The following is a 14874-nucleotide window of genomic DNA, read 5'->3' as shown; positions in this document are numbered from 1 at the left end:
GATTAACACGTACCATACGATATTGTATTTCTGACTATACTGTGAACTCCTTCAGGGTTAAGATCTATGCCTTATGCCTCGTTGTTCCTCTGGCATCCTGCAGAGTATCTTGTGCATGATAGGTAATAAATAATTTTGAATGAGTAGATTGATGATTTAGATTATGATAATATTTCTACTATGTATGTGCAATATATAACATTTTAAAAATTCTCAACTGTATAATTTGCCCTCTCTCTCTCTTTTCAAAAATACAATGTCAGAAAATGTACCTGGTGATGGAGCTTTGTGAGGATGGAGAACTCAAAGAAATTCTGGATAGGAAAGGGCATTTCTCAGAGAATGAGACAAGGTGGATCATTCAAAGTCTCGCATCAGCTATAGCATATCTTCACAATAAGGGTAAGAAGAGGGTCATTCAGCTCGTTGACTCCATGAATGCAGACAGCACTTTTGTTTAAGAGTGATTGTATTCAGGATTCATAGTCACAGAAATAATCCCCACTAAAACAGAAAATTTTATTTTAAAAAACTTTCTAAAGTAGTTTTCTTTTTAAAACTTTAATTAAATATAATAAATATATTTTAATTAGAAACAAGGCAAGTATACATTACATTGTACACGGACAAGGATGAATATTTCTATTCAACACTTTGAAAAGCTGCTCATCTTATCAAAACAAAAGTAGACAAGTCAATAATAAAAGTGAAATTTCAAAACACTTACATTGTATGGAAGTGTTGAATCACTAGACGCCTGGAACTTATATTACACTAAATGCTTATATACACTACACGCTAACTGGAATTTAAATAAAAATCTATATATTCTGTGTGTGTGTATATATATATATATATATATATATATTCTATATATTAAAATCTATATATTCTAGGCTTTTTTGTTGTTTTTTGTTTTTTAGATTTAATTTTTACAGCAGTTTTAGGTTTGTAGCAAAACTGAGCAGAAGGTATAGGGATATCCCGTCTACCCCTGTCCATACATGCACAGCCTCCTCCAGTTAGCAAGATCCCCACCAGAATGGTACACATGTTACAACTGATGAGCCTACACTGACAAACTGTTATCACCCAAAGCCCATAGTTCACATCAGGGTTCACTCTCGGTGGTATACATTCTGTCGGTTTTGAGAAACATACAATGACATGTATCTACCATTCTAGTATCATACAGAATAGGTTCACTACCTTAAAAGCCACATGTAAAAATTATTCTAATTGCTTTACTGTTCTTTGATGTTACTGCCACTGCTTTTCCTCAGGCACCTCCTTTTTCTCTTCAAGGTTAATTTGGCTCTCACGTGACTTTAACACCTTCTCATTATACAGATGAGAGAAAAGTTTGTTCCAGAGAGGTGAAGTGACATGGTGAGGTGTGGCAGAGCTAGTATTAGAATGGACCCAGGGGTCCATTCCGCAGATATTTCCTGAGGGAGTTCTACATGTGGTTTGATCCAGAGTTAGAAAGATTAAAAGACAAGGCCCCGCCCCTTAAGGCACTCAGCCTAGTGGGAGATTGAGTATAGAAAGCAAACTGTAATTCAATGTGATAATTTCTCTAATGGAGAGCCATATACAGCGCAAGGAGCATAGGAATGTAAGTGCCTCAGTTGACCTGAAAAGCCAGAGAAGGATTCACAGAGGAAACAAATTTGAGCTGAGGAATACAAATTCAGACAAAAAAGAGGGGAGGGCTTTCCAGGCAGGGGCAACAGTTTTGCAAGGGCAGGAAATCAAGGGCTTAATATTATATGAATGTCAATCCTCCCACATTGAGCTATAAATTCAGTATAATGCCAACCAAAATTTCCACAGGATTTTTCATGGAACTTGATAAAATTATTCCGAAGTGGGCAAGAATAGCAAAGAAAACAATTAAAAAGAATGATGGAGGCAGTAGGGAGACTTATTGGGTGGTATTTATGTCAGAAGAGATAAGTAAGCAAAGTAACGGAAACATAAAAATTCCAAAAACACAGGTTGGGAACTGTGTAAGGGAACTATAAGTGATTAGGTAGAATTGCCATTCCAGGGCTCTTCAGCTACATTTTTCCAGCAATTGTACGTGTAACTTTTTTAAGTCTGGGGAAATGATTGCTATGGATATGAAGTGAATTAGTCACTTGCAGAGGAAATGTTTTGGCACATGATTATTTGCATGTACATAAAATCTTACCTGATGTCTGACATGTTCAACTGGAGATTTTGTGTCTCGGGGTTTTCGTTTGTTTGCTTTGTATTTTAACATATAAAGAGTTAGGAAAGTTTGTGCTTATGTTGTAGAAAAATATACTGAAATGAGTGCAGTTTGTATACATGTAGTTAAGTTGCAGTATGTTAAATGTTTATATTGGCAATAACATATGCATGGAAGTAAAGAAGTAATCCTCTATTTGAAGACCTAAGGATATGGGAAACCTTACTGGGTTTGTAACTACAATGGTCTCCCTCCTCTGGGAATGCCAGACTTTGGGCAGGATCCTCTGTCCCACTCATGAGGCCACCAGTCATGAAGAGCATCTGCTAGAGCAGTAGGGGGATGGGGGAGAAGACAGAATTAAAGAAAAGGGCTGCTTAAAGTTAAACACGTGGAGAAAAGGGATTTGAATAGAAGGAAATAGAACAGGACAGAATTGTGCTTGGCCCTCCCCAAAGTTTTGTATGTATGTATGTTTTATTTATTTATTTATTTTTCCAAAGTTTTTAACAGTGGGCATTAACTTGTCAGCTATATATATTTGTTATATTTGTATCCCCTCTATTCTCCTGTCATTCACTATTCATTTGATTTGTTGTTTCTTTTCTTGGTAGATATAGTACACAGAGATCTAAAACTGGAAAACATAATGGTCAAAAGCAGCTTTACTGATGATAACAATGAAATGAACTTAAATATAAAGGTAAGATAAGGTATTAGAAATCATGGTAAATATTTGCCTGTAAACAGTTTGATAGCAAAGTGGCAAAGTACATCCTCTTTTTAAATATATTTTGGAAGCTTTTGAGCAGCCAGAAAATAAGTGTCTTGTGCTAAAAAAATAAAAATAAAACTTGGGACACCTGGGTAGCTCAATTGAGCATCCGACTTCGGCTCAGGTCATGATCTCACGGCTCATGAGTTCAAGCCCCACAATGGGCTCTGTGCTGACAGCTTGGAGCCTGGAGCCTGCTTTGACTTCTGTGTCTCCCTCTCTCTGCCCCTCCCCAGCTCGTGCTGTCTCTCTCTCTCTCTCTCTCAAAAGTAAATAAATGTTAAAAAGTTAAAACAAAATAAAATAAAGATAAAATTTTTACAAAAGAGGTTGTAACTGACAAGAATAATTTTACAAGTTAGGTAGTGCTATTGAATCTCTTTTAAAGTAGATATTCATTTGGATAGTTCTAAATCATTAGTTAAAGAAGCAAACAGATGCTCTGAATTCTAATTAATTTCAAATTTATGCCTGGTAATTTGATGTAAATGTGTTACAGATTTAGAGGAAAAAAAAAACACCTTGGCTGTGCCTTTGATACTAAATTAACACTAAAGTCTGTATTTCTCATTGAAAATTTTCCTGGGTATTAATATTTATGTCCTAAGCACAATTAATGTGCCAAGTGTTTATTCCTCAAGATTTTATTCAAATTAAGTGTTCCTTAATGTCAAATAAATGATAGGATACATTATTTATTACTTAGCACTTTAATAGTGGCTGCTTTCAAAATATATGAATGTGTTAATTTAGGAATAAAATGTCTGTGAATAACTCACTTTGTTGCAGAAGCTAAATCTCTATGTAATATAAGTGAGTTTAACAGCATTGTTTTACCAAAGTAAATAAATATTCTTGAATATTTTCATTTTAAACTCTGTGAGGGCAGGAATCATACATGTTTTATTGATTGTTGGTACCTAGAGTAATGTCTGAAAACATAGTATGTGTTCACTTAATATTTGGTAAATGAGGGAATGATTGCTCTCTAAAGAACTGAATTGATCGTGAAACCTTTTGTATATTTGATATCTGTGTAGATTTTCTGTGGAGAAAAGATACATATTATAATCCTCCAAGTGAGATAATTGTGAAAACTCCTGGAGAAATCAATCATTCTGTTTAGAAAAATAGTGGTATCACGTACTGATAGGAACATTTTCTCACTCCAGAAGGCCCTGGAAACTTTGCATTCTGTGTCTGTGGACCACGAGCCTATCTTTGGTTGTATGATCAATAAATGTGCCTGTTTTTTTGCTTTCAGCCCAAGGCTGTTCCAACTTGGGAGACAAGACCAAGGGCACATACTGAATATTTAATAACCGACTGTGTCCTGACCACGATTTGGAACAGAGCAGGAAGAGCGCAGTCGCAGCAGGGCCTCCCGTGTATTTCTAGCTCTACGGTCGCCTTTTTTCCCTGTTAATTTGCTTCTTGTAGTTTTTAATAGCGTCGTAATTGTTTTAGTTAGTATACTCTAGAAACACAAAGGAAGTCATAGCAAAGAGAAGATGGTATTTACCAGAGATAGTGTCTTATAAGTAATTTTAAAAAGGGGGCCGTTTCTGTGAGTGCTGCCAAGGATAATGACTGCATTTATAACGGTGCTTTAAACTGGAACAGAGCTTGAGTGTCAGAAAAATAGAGAGTAAACCTACTAAGGCCAGAATGCATTCTACAATGAAAGAGGTTTTTAAAAATAACTTTTTTTTTAATCTGAAAAAGCTAAATGCCTTCTTTCAAAATAGAACTTCCCATGTTGAGCCGGTAAGTTTAATTAGAAGGAACAATCAATCAATATCATGGGTGTTTGCTCCAGATAGGAGAAACCAGCCTTCTCTTTACCAGCAAGGTTTTTCTTCTTCACAAAGAGGGGTGGGAGGGAAGTGAAAGCAAAGTCCTTATTAGTAATACAAATAAAACCCCTCCATCCTCAAGAATCCCTGAATTAAATACAGTGCAATTACAATGCGGTAGAACTCCTACTTTCACACTTGATCTTAGCCAAAAGGCCGAGAAGCGATTAGAACTCCTACTTTCAGAATGAGTGAACTCTGGGACAGGAAACCAGGTGACTGGGTTTCTTCTTCTAGGTGACTGATTTTGGCTTAGCTGTGAAGAAGCAGGGTAGGAGTGAAGCCATGCTGCAGACCACATGTGGGACTCCTATCTATATGGGTAAGTTCATAGATTTAAAATGATCTTTCTATATAAAGGAGTAGAACAACTAATGTAGATTAAAACTTGAGCAATTTGAAGAACTCCTAAAACTCAACACTAAAAACAATCCAATTAAAAAGTGGGCAGAAGAGTGGAATAGACACTTCTCCAAAGAAGACATCTGTATGGCCAACAGACACATGAAAACATGCTCAACATCATTCATCATCAGGGAAAAAGGCACATCGAAACCACGATGAGATACCACCTCACACCTGTCAGAATGGCTACTGTCAAAAAGACAAGTAAGTGTTGGCGAGGATGTGGAGAAAAGGGAACCCTCGTATGCTGTTGGTGGGAATGCAGATTGATGCAGCCACTGTGGAAAACAGTGTGGAGGTTATTAAAAATAGAAATGCCATGTGATACAACAATTGCACTTCTGAGTATTTACCTGGAGAAAACGAAGACACGGACTTGGGAAGATACGTGCACCTCCATGTTCATTGCAGCATTATTTATAGTAGCGAAGCTATGTAAGTAGCCTAAGTGTCATCGATAGAGGAATGGATAAAGATGTGGTATGTTTGAGTATGTGTAATTACTCAGCCATGAAAAAGAATGAAATCTTGCCGTTTGCAACAACACAGATGGACCCAGAGGGCATTATGCTAAGTTAAAGAAGTCAGACAGAAAGAGGAAAATACCATATGATTTCACTTAAATGTGGAATCTAAAAAAATAAAACAAATGAACAAACAAAACAAAACGGAGACAGACTCGTAGATACAGAGAACACACTGGTAGTTTTGGGGGTGATGGGCAAAATAAGTGAAGGGGATTAAGAGGTACAGTCTTCCAGTTATAAAATAAATTAAATCACGGGTATGTAAAGTACAGCATAGGGAATAGAGTCAATAACATTGTAATAACTTTGTGTGGCGATAGATGGTGACTAGACTTATTGTGGTGATCATTTAGTAACATATATAAATATTAAATCACTATGTTCTACACCTGAAACTAATAGAATGTTGTATGTCAACTATACTTCAATTTTAAAAAAAGCAGAAAAAAAAAACCTGAGCAGTCTGATTTTGCCATAATTTGACTTGATGGCCCTGTAATCAAGCTACTTTTTCTTTTTCCTAGGTCAAATAATTTCGTTGTTTTAGCATTTTTTTCGCAGTTCTTATCTTTAAAGATTATAGTTTTTATTGGTTTTCTGGACTCTTCTTAGAGTGTTTATATCTCTTAGGTAATCATACCCCAAACTTAATTATTGGTTTTGTGAATTCGTGCTGAAATCATGTGTGTGTTTTGCTTCTTTCCATTTCTTGTCCATTTTTATTGCCATCAAGTGGTACATCATAAAGAGTACCGATTAAATATATTTTGTAAAGCAACAGTTTACCATTTTTCCAAGTGTGATTTTTAACAGCTTTACTGAAGTACAATTTAAATGCCATAAAAAGTGTACCATTCAGTGATTTTTCCTGCATTCGCAGACTCGTGCAACCATCACCACAGTCCAGTTTCAGAGTAATTCTATCCCAGAAAATTGCCTCCTGCCCATTTGTACTCAATCTCATTCCCATCCCAGCCCCAGGTAACCACTAATCTTTTTGCCTCTCTGTATCTGCCTTTCCTGGACATTTCGTCTGACCGGAGTCATACCATATGTTGTCTTTTATGTCTGGCTTCTTTCACTGAAGCATAATGTCTTTGCAGTACCTTCCTGTTGTAGCCGTAGTCTGTCCCTTTATGTTTCTGAACAGTTGTCTGTTGCACGGACATGCCATCTTTTGTTCATCTGTTAGCTGATGGCCATGCAGTGTGTCCAGTTCGGGACTATTATGAATAATGCTGCTATGAACTTTTGGGTCCACATTTTCATGTGGACACATTTTCTTTGGGCGCTACCTAGGAGTGAAGTTGCTGGGTCATGGATTATTTATGTTTAACTTTTCAAGAAACTGCCAAGTGGTTTTTCAGAGTGGCTATAGCATTTTACCTTTCCACTAGCATGTGGGTATGAGGGTTCCAGTTTCTTTTTGTCCTTGCTCACTCTTGATAATTACCTTTCCTTGTAATTATAGTCATTGTAGTGGGTGTGAAGTAGTATCTCATTGTGGTTTTTTAATTTGCTAATTTAATTTTCCTAGTGGCCAATGAGGGTGAGCATCTTTTCACGTAGCTGTGAGTCACTCATAATCTTTGATGAAATGTCTATTCAAATCTGTACCTAGGAGATGATTATGTATTTTTTCTCTTTAAATTTATTAGCAGACTAATTGCATTAATTGGTTTTTAAAATGCTGAACTATCCTTGCACCTTTGGATTAAACTCCACTTGGTTTAATATACTGCTCTATTCAACTCGTCACCACTTTATTTAGGAGCTTTGAATGTAGCTTGCTTTCTTTTGTGCTGCCCTTTTCTTTTTTGATGTTAGGGTTATGCTAGCCTCATTTAAAAAATAAAATGATCTGCTCATTAACCACAAAGTAACAGAAATTATCTATTCATTAATAGTTTGATGAAATTTCCCCTTAAAGTTTTTTTGGCCCTGATTCCGTTTGGTAGGTTAAGTTTCTATTATATTTTCAATTTATCCTGGGTTATTCATGTTTTCCACACCTTCTTGAATTGTTTTGATAGAAAATTGTTCATCATGTTGAGATTTTAAGATTTATTGGCATAAATGTGCATATTATATTCACTTATAATTTTGTTTTTAATTAAAAATCTTTTTAATTATTTATTTTGGAGAGAGACAGAGTACTAGTGGGTCAGGGGCAGAGAGAGAGGGAGACATAGAATCTGAAGCAGGCTCCAGGCTCTGAGCTGTCAGCACGGAGCCTGGTGCCGGGCTCGAACCCGCGAACCGTGAGATCATGACCTGAGCCAAAGTTGGATGCTTAGACGACTGAGCTACCCAGGCACCTCACACTTACAATTTTGTAATTCTCCAGTGTATCTGTGGTTCTGTACCCCTAATAATTCCTAATATTTTTTAAGAAGGTCATATGATGGCAGATTAGCAATATGTCCTGCATCACTGGGCTAACTTGGGATTCCAGCTCTGTCACTTACACCTGGGCAAAACAACCTGACTGCTTTTGTTGCAGTCTACATCTGTATAATGGGGAGTATGTCATCCATTTATCAAACAATTTTTGAGGGTCTACTTTGTGTCAGAACTGGTCTGAGTATTGGGACTACAGCAGTGAACAAAATAGAAAAAAATGTCATGTTGGTGCAAACATTAAACAAAATAAAAAAGTAAAATGTCTGGTATTATCTGGGATGTTAGAGAGAAGTGCTAAGAAAGAAAAATAAACCAGGGAAGGGGAGAGGATGTATTTAGGATGGTAATAATAATGTCTTTCTTATCAGGTTGACATGAGAATTGAAAGAGAAAATATATGTAAAGTGCTTAGCACATTACCTGACACTTAGTGCTCAATTTAAGCTCTTGTAATAATACTAATCATTTTTTTTCTTGATCAGATTTGTTAGTGGTTAGGACAATTTATTGGGCTTTCAAAGAACCAGCTCAAGTCTAATGTTATTTGATTGGCTTTTTCATTAATTTCTGTTTTTATCTTTCTGAATTCCTTCTTTATATTTTATTTTGGTTTATTTAACTTCCTAAGCTAAATGCTTATTTATGTTCAGCGTTCTTATTTTCTACATATTTTCCTCTGAGTATTTCTTTGACCATTTCTTTTCCTATCCAGTTTTCTTTCTAACTATTATTTATTTTTTAATAGTGTATAATTTTAGTTTTTGTCTTTAATCCAGGAATCATTGAGAAGTGCTTTTAGAGTTTCCCAGGTGGTTGGGATACGTTTGATGTTCATGTGAATATGTGTTAGTTTTCCTAGCCGTTTGGTTTTTCTGCCTGGTTTTCTTCATTGTCCTGAGCAATTGTGACTTAAAGGTTTTTGGCTTCTAGGAATTGTTCTTTGTGATTGAACACATAGTTGGTTTTTGCAAATGTTGCATTGGGTATTTAGAAAGTATATATATTCCTGGTTTGTTGACCACAAAAATTTCTCTGTGTGTGTATTTATAAAGTCAAATGTGATACCTTTGTGATTCAGACTTTGCATATTATTAATTTAATTTTGTTTGCTTCTGTTGACTTCTAAGAGAGAGAGTTATTAAAGTCATCCACCAAGATGGGGCTTTGACAAATCTTTTTGTACCTTTTATAGATTTCTTTAAAAACATCTTTGTTGAAATAAAATTTATGTACAATAAAATGCACAGATTTTAAGTGTAAAGTTCAATGCATTTTGACAAATGCATGTGCTTATGTAATCACCGCCCCAGTGAAAGTATAGAACATCGCTTTTGCCCTGGAAAATTCCTTTGTCTTGCTCTCTGTCAGTCTCCCATCCAGACCCCAGCAACCACTGATGACTTTTATCACTAAATCTTAGGTTTTCTTGCCTAGAACTTTATTTAAATTGAATCAGTGTACATTCTTGTGTCTGTCTTCTGTTCCGTGTCATGATTTTGAGACTTACCCATGTTGTGTCAGTGGATTATTCATTTCTATTGCTGAGGAGTATACTTAGTTCTGTTTTTTTTTTTTTTTTCCTACTTGATATATAAAGTTTCGAAACTGTTCTCTCTTATTTGGGAAAAGGCTACTTTAGATTCTGTTCATATCCTCCTGTTGGCAAAAGACATCTGGTCTGTAGTTACATGGGGAAAATATATCCAAGCACCCTGAGTTTTATGCCTGCTTATTAGCTGTCTACACTGATAACAAGTGAGAGAACAAGAGAGAAGACAGATGGTTTGTAGAGCTTTGCTGACTTCCTAAATGGCTCCCTGGCACCGTCATTCTGGCCTCTGCCTCCCTGTGAGGGCTGTGATGGCAGTGCATGTGGAAACGCCCCGGTAATTAAGATGGCTCTGAAAGATGAAGGCCCAGAATCCCGGCCCTTGCCTTGTGGGGCACACAGTGTGGAGGGCCTTCGTGGAATCAAATCACAGACTTGCCCTTGTCATTGACTCAAAGCCACAGAACAACTTGAACTCTAATGATTCAGTATTTAAAGAGTTTAAGTAGAGTTGAGGAATATAAGTAGCTACTTAAAGGAAAATACTAATTAATTTTCAATGATTTGGAAATGAATTACTCAGTTTTGTTAATTATCTATAGTTGAACCTTTATTCATTCTTTCTTCTCTTTACTTTTTGGTTCCTTTTTGTTGCTTTTTAGTTCCTTTGACAACAGGCAGAAGAAGTGAAATTCCATTTGCTTTTAGTAGTTATAAAAGAAGGGTCTGGAGCAGGGCGGAGGAATGAAACTTTTCTAAAATAACACCTTTTATGTGGGAGGTACTCTTAGCTGTGTAACCTTAGGCAAGTCACTTCATGTATCTGAACCTTAGTTTCCCCACTGGCAGAGTGAGCCAGATGCCCATCTCCCAAGATTCATAGTATGATTTAGACAAATAACATAATTTATATGAAAGTATTTTGTAAATATTAAAGTTCTATTGAAATATATACAGCTATATTTTATTTTTCTGTTTATAACAGTTTCATTCTTTCTTTTTCCTTAAGGAAAGATATTTGATTCCTAACCATAGAGGCACAATAGACTATTCCTGAAATATCATATGGGACATTTTTAAAGCCATTTTAAAAGCCAGCCATTATAAAGTAATCTAACGATTAAATTGTGCTCCCTTCAAGTAAAAAAAAGAAAAAAAGAAAAAGAAAAAAGAAAAGAAAACAAAAAATAAAAGAAAGAAAAACAACTATTTTGAGAAGCTTGTTTAAAGGAGCCCTATTGTGAACACATTGTAAAGTACGGAGCACAGAACTGGGGACTCAGAGTACCTGGATCCTTTTCCTAGTTGGCGTTTTGATCCAGTTAGGTTGTAGGAGCTCTTTCTTTGCCACCTTAGTTTTCTCATTTAGAAGGTGTGGAAAATAATTTGTGTCCTGTCATAGGAGTGCTGGGTTGTTGTTGTTGTTGTTATTATTATTATTATTATTATTATTATTATTATTTTACTAAAGTGATTTATAACCATTTATCTTAGTTTCTCTGTGAATCCAGATTTCCACATATTGGGCTTGCTTTAAATTATATCCACTTCAGGCACGTATTCAATTCTATTTTTGGAAAGGAACTGAGATATTGTTGTCTTCTATAACTTACACAGTCTTTGCAAAATCATTTCTTAACAATTTCAAAGGAACGAAGAGTAGTACATTTAGTTACACAGTTTATGCCATCGTTCCATTAGAAGCTAAATGACAGGAGTGAGGGTACAGTGACATCAATTGTTAAGGCCTGTACATTATTCATTTAACATCTGCTGTTGGTTCTCTTTTTCCCTGTGGGGGAATAAATTACAACACATCAGCACATTTTTCATGCTTTGTGTCTAAGCATTTAAACTTCATTTATTGTATTATTAATATTATTTCATTTCTGCTTATTTGGCAGCCCCTGAAGTTATCAATGCCCACGACTATAGCCAGCAGTGTGACATTTGGAGCATAGGTGTCATAATGTACATTCTGTAAGTAGCCTGCTAAAGGTACAGTTTAAAATGAATGGATAGTCCCTAACAGTAGAATTATATAGATTTTAAATGAAGATTCAACAATATAGGTTTTAAAAAATGACTGAAAAAACAATTGGGAAGTACTTCTGAAAGCTCTCTTATTAGTTGTTAGCTACATCCATTAGATATTTTTTTAATACTATAAATTTATAACATACAGGTTTGCTTTTCGTTGACCCATAAATGCTAGAATACGTGACATGATCTGAGTGAACTCTTGCTTAACACCTCCCTGATCCTTTGCTACAAACCAGAAAGCTTCTTTGTATTTTCTGAAGAGATTCATCAGGTAGAGACAGGTACTGGTACCTGGCACTTAGCTGTCCTATGAACAGGGCATATGTGAGGAGTGGACACTAACTAGACAGAGGTTCATCCCGGGATCCAGAGAGTATTCCATAGTTCCTGATCTTCTTACTGCTACCGAAAACATCACTGTTTCTTTCTCACTCTCAGGAGTCAATCAAACCCCATGTCCTGTTCATTTTTCCTTTGAAAAGGAAATTCTTTGGTTTCTCTTCACTTGTATCACTTCTCCTTATGATCCGTCTTCTAGAATATTACATTGTCTTGCTGACTGTTCTTCCTGCCCCCGGTCTCCCTCCCTAGTTCATCCTTCACATTGCTGTCAGGACTTTCTAATTTTCAAATCTGATGGTACTACTTTTCTGATTCACAACCTCTGATAATTCTCCCTTGTTATAGAAAAACGTCAGAGCATCCCAGCACGGCATAAAGGCAAGTTTTTCATGATCTGGCTCCAGAATGTCTTTCCAGTCTTGGGCTAGATGTGCATTCCCATGCACCTACCCTATGCTATAGCCACTCAGGCCACTCTTTCTGATTCACATACCGTGTATCACATGTCTCTGGGTCTTTGCTCATGCAGTTTCTTCTACTTAGAATGTTCTTTTACTTCTCTACTAACCTTTCTCCTGGGTCCTCCAGCTCAAACATGAACACCTTCTGTTTCCCTAACTCCTACCATCTACCCCAGCAGAGCTACTGCATTCATTATGTATATACATTCCTACACTCCAAAGAGGGGTTAAGGCAACATACAAAAATGCACGCAAAACAACAACACTGAAAGAAAAACGGTAACATTTCATCAGGAAAGTTTGCACATGTGTACATTTGATGGAAGTGTTCACTTTCCTGTGTTCTCATAGCACTTTTTAAAACTATTGGAATATAATTGTTAGAGTATGTTTTTGTTTTCTGTTTTTGTTTTCTTTACTCTAAATTCCATGAAGGAAGAGATCTTATATTATTCATCTTTGCATCCCTAGTATCTGGTACAATGGTAGGTATGTAGTCAGTGCTCAATATCTGTTTGTTAAATTGAATTAAAGCGAATTATGTAAGAGGTGTTCTGAAAAGTTAGTGGCCATTGTTCTGCCTCTTGGTGAGTATGAACATTTTTATGCTGATGCAACATTAGTTTTATGGTCATATTGAAGATTTCACTGTGTACTACCTCTTCCAGATCATTTCTAAATATTGACATCACAGTAGTTACATTTTCACAGTTCTGTGAAATGGAATACACAGGCAGCAGAAATTGGAAGATGTGATTGTAGCTGTAACTCAGATGGTCAACACACATCACTGCTCAGATTGCATGAAGTATAAACATATTCACAAAGTTTTTGATCATTGTTTTGTGCTGATTACAATCATACCATAAAAATTCTGAGCCATAATTTTTAATTAAAAATATAACTATTTTAAATTAGTGTTTTATACTTGTAAGAATTTCTAGACAAGTCAAACATAATATATGTAATCTATTATTACACAATTCATGTGGTATTTGCTGCCTTCTTAGTTTGAATTTGTTGTTAAAGAAAGTGATAGTGTATTACATATCTTAAATTTTTTCTCCTTCTTAAAGATATAATTTGAATTTTTCTGCTTCAGAGCATGACTGCATATCATCATAATGACATATTTTTTTCTTTACACTAGACTCTTACTTAGCTAATCAGTGCCTATTCATTAATTTGCCTGAGCCAGTGTTCTTATAGATAATTTCTTTCACCAAGGGCACAAACATATTACCTTCTCCAGGGGGGTTATTTTCTTGTTTATCAGTTACCCCTGATTCATTTCTGCTTAATTGGACAATGATAACGTACTTCCTCAAGGTGAAATTAACATAAACACTCTTCATGGGTACTATCCTCTGCTGTTGTGATTCCTATGAAGGCAACAGAAAATAATAGAAAGGCTTCAAGAGGCATTTTTCATGTCTTGGATTCCCTTTTCTGGATGTGCAGAAAATTGCTGTCATAAAATTTCATATGCTGCTGATTGACCAACCATTAGATACATTTTGTGTAAGTAAAATTGCAAAGGACAGAAAAAAAGTGGAATTTTTTAAAAAGTAGCCCTTAAGCTATAGTGGCATGCGAGTCGGGCAATGCAGGGGCAGCTAAGAAATTGGTGAATGTGCATATCACTGGTTGTTAACAGACTCAATGAGCTGGACTCTTGCTGGCCTGTACTTGTTATAATAGATAGTAATTGTCCGTAAGACCATTTATCTAGCTTTTTTTTTTATTGCATTTTGAAACTAAACAATAGGCAAATAAGATCAGAGAGAGGAGGGTCAGAATGAGCTGGAGAAATAAAAAGTATTAAAATAAGAGACTGTAGAACAACTTGATAAGTACTGGTCTTTTAACAAGAAGCTATATAAATGAAGAGTTCTCTTTTCCAGCCTAGGTTGATCAACTTCAAGGATGAAAGCAACTTTTTTCCCTACAAAATCATCATCACCATCCTCATTATCATGTGAATTATTTATCAAATTTAGATTTATTCAAAAATGATCATAGTGAAGATTTTAAAAGAACTCCACAGTATAACTTTAAAAGTCAAAGTAAAAATCTAATTGCTGGGAAACTTAGAGATCATTATACTTATGGACATAATAGACTGGCATTTGCGGAGTGTAATATAATTATGCCATTTTATTCTTTCAGTAACAAAGTGGAAAAATATAATCCTGAGAGTTGAAGAACAGGCATATGGTATTGCCTCTGTGATGAGCCCAGGTTCAGCTCCTGTCTGGTTGTCATTGGCAAAATCTGGTTGTTGTCTATAGGGTT

At 35.7% G+C, this 14874-nt stretch overlaps 1 protein-coding gene across 8 annotated transcripts in view; it reads left to right on the top strand.

The window, feature by feature from the left end:
* STK33 (serine/threonine kinase 33) overlaps positions 1 to 14874 on the top strand; it is a 172840-nt gene that overhangs the window by 108730 nt on the left and 49236 nt on the right. For all 8 annotated transcript variants that reach the window (XR_006208407.1, XM_042958654.1, XM_042958655.1 and 5 more), the window contains 4 exons: positions 264 to 402; positions 2833 to 2921; positions 5087 to 5171; positions 11638 to 11713. Coding sequence is in view for 7 of the 8 variants with exons in the window: in XM_042958654.1 (XP_042814588.1) it covers positions 264 to 402; positions 2833 to 2921; positions 5087 to 5171; positions 11638 to 11713 (389 nt within the window). In the remaining variant the exon portion in view is untranslated. The remainder of the gene's footprint in view (positions 1 to 263; positions 403 to 2832; positions 2922 to 5086; positions 5172 to 11637; positions 11714 to 14874) is intronic.

Source organism: Panthera tigris, chromosome D1 (assembly GCF_018350195.1).
Source record: "Panthera tigris isolate Pti1 chromosome D1, P.tigris_Pti1_mat1.1, whole genome shotgun sequence".
Lineage (NCBI taxonomy): Eukaryota > Metazoa > Chordata > Mammalia > Carnivora > Felidae > Panthera > Panthera tigris.
This window is presented reverse-complemented; position numbering and strand designations above follow the sequence as displayed.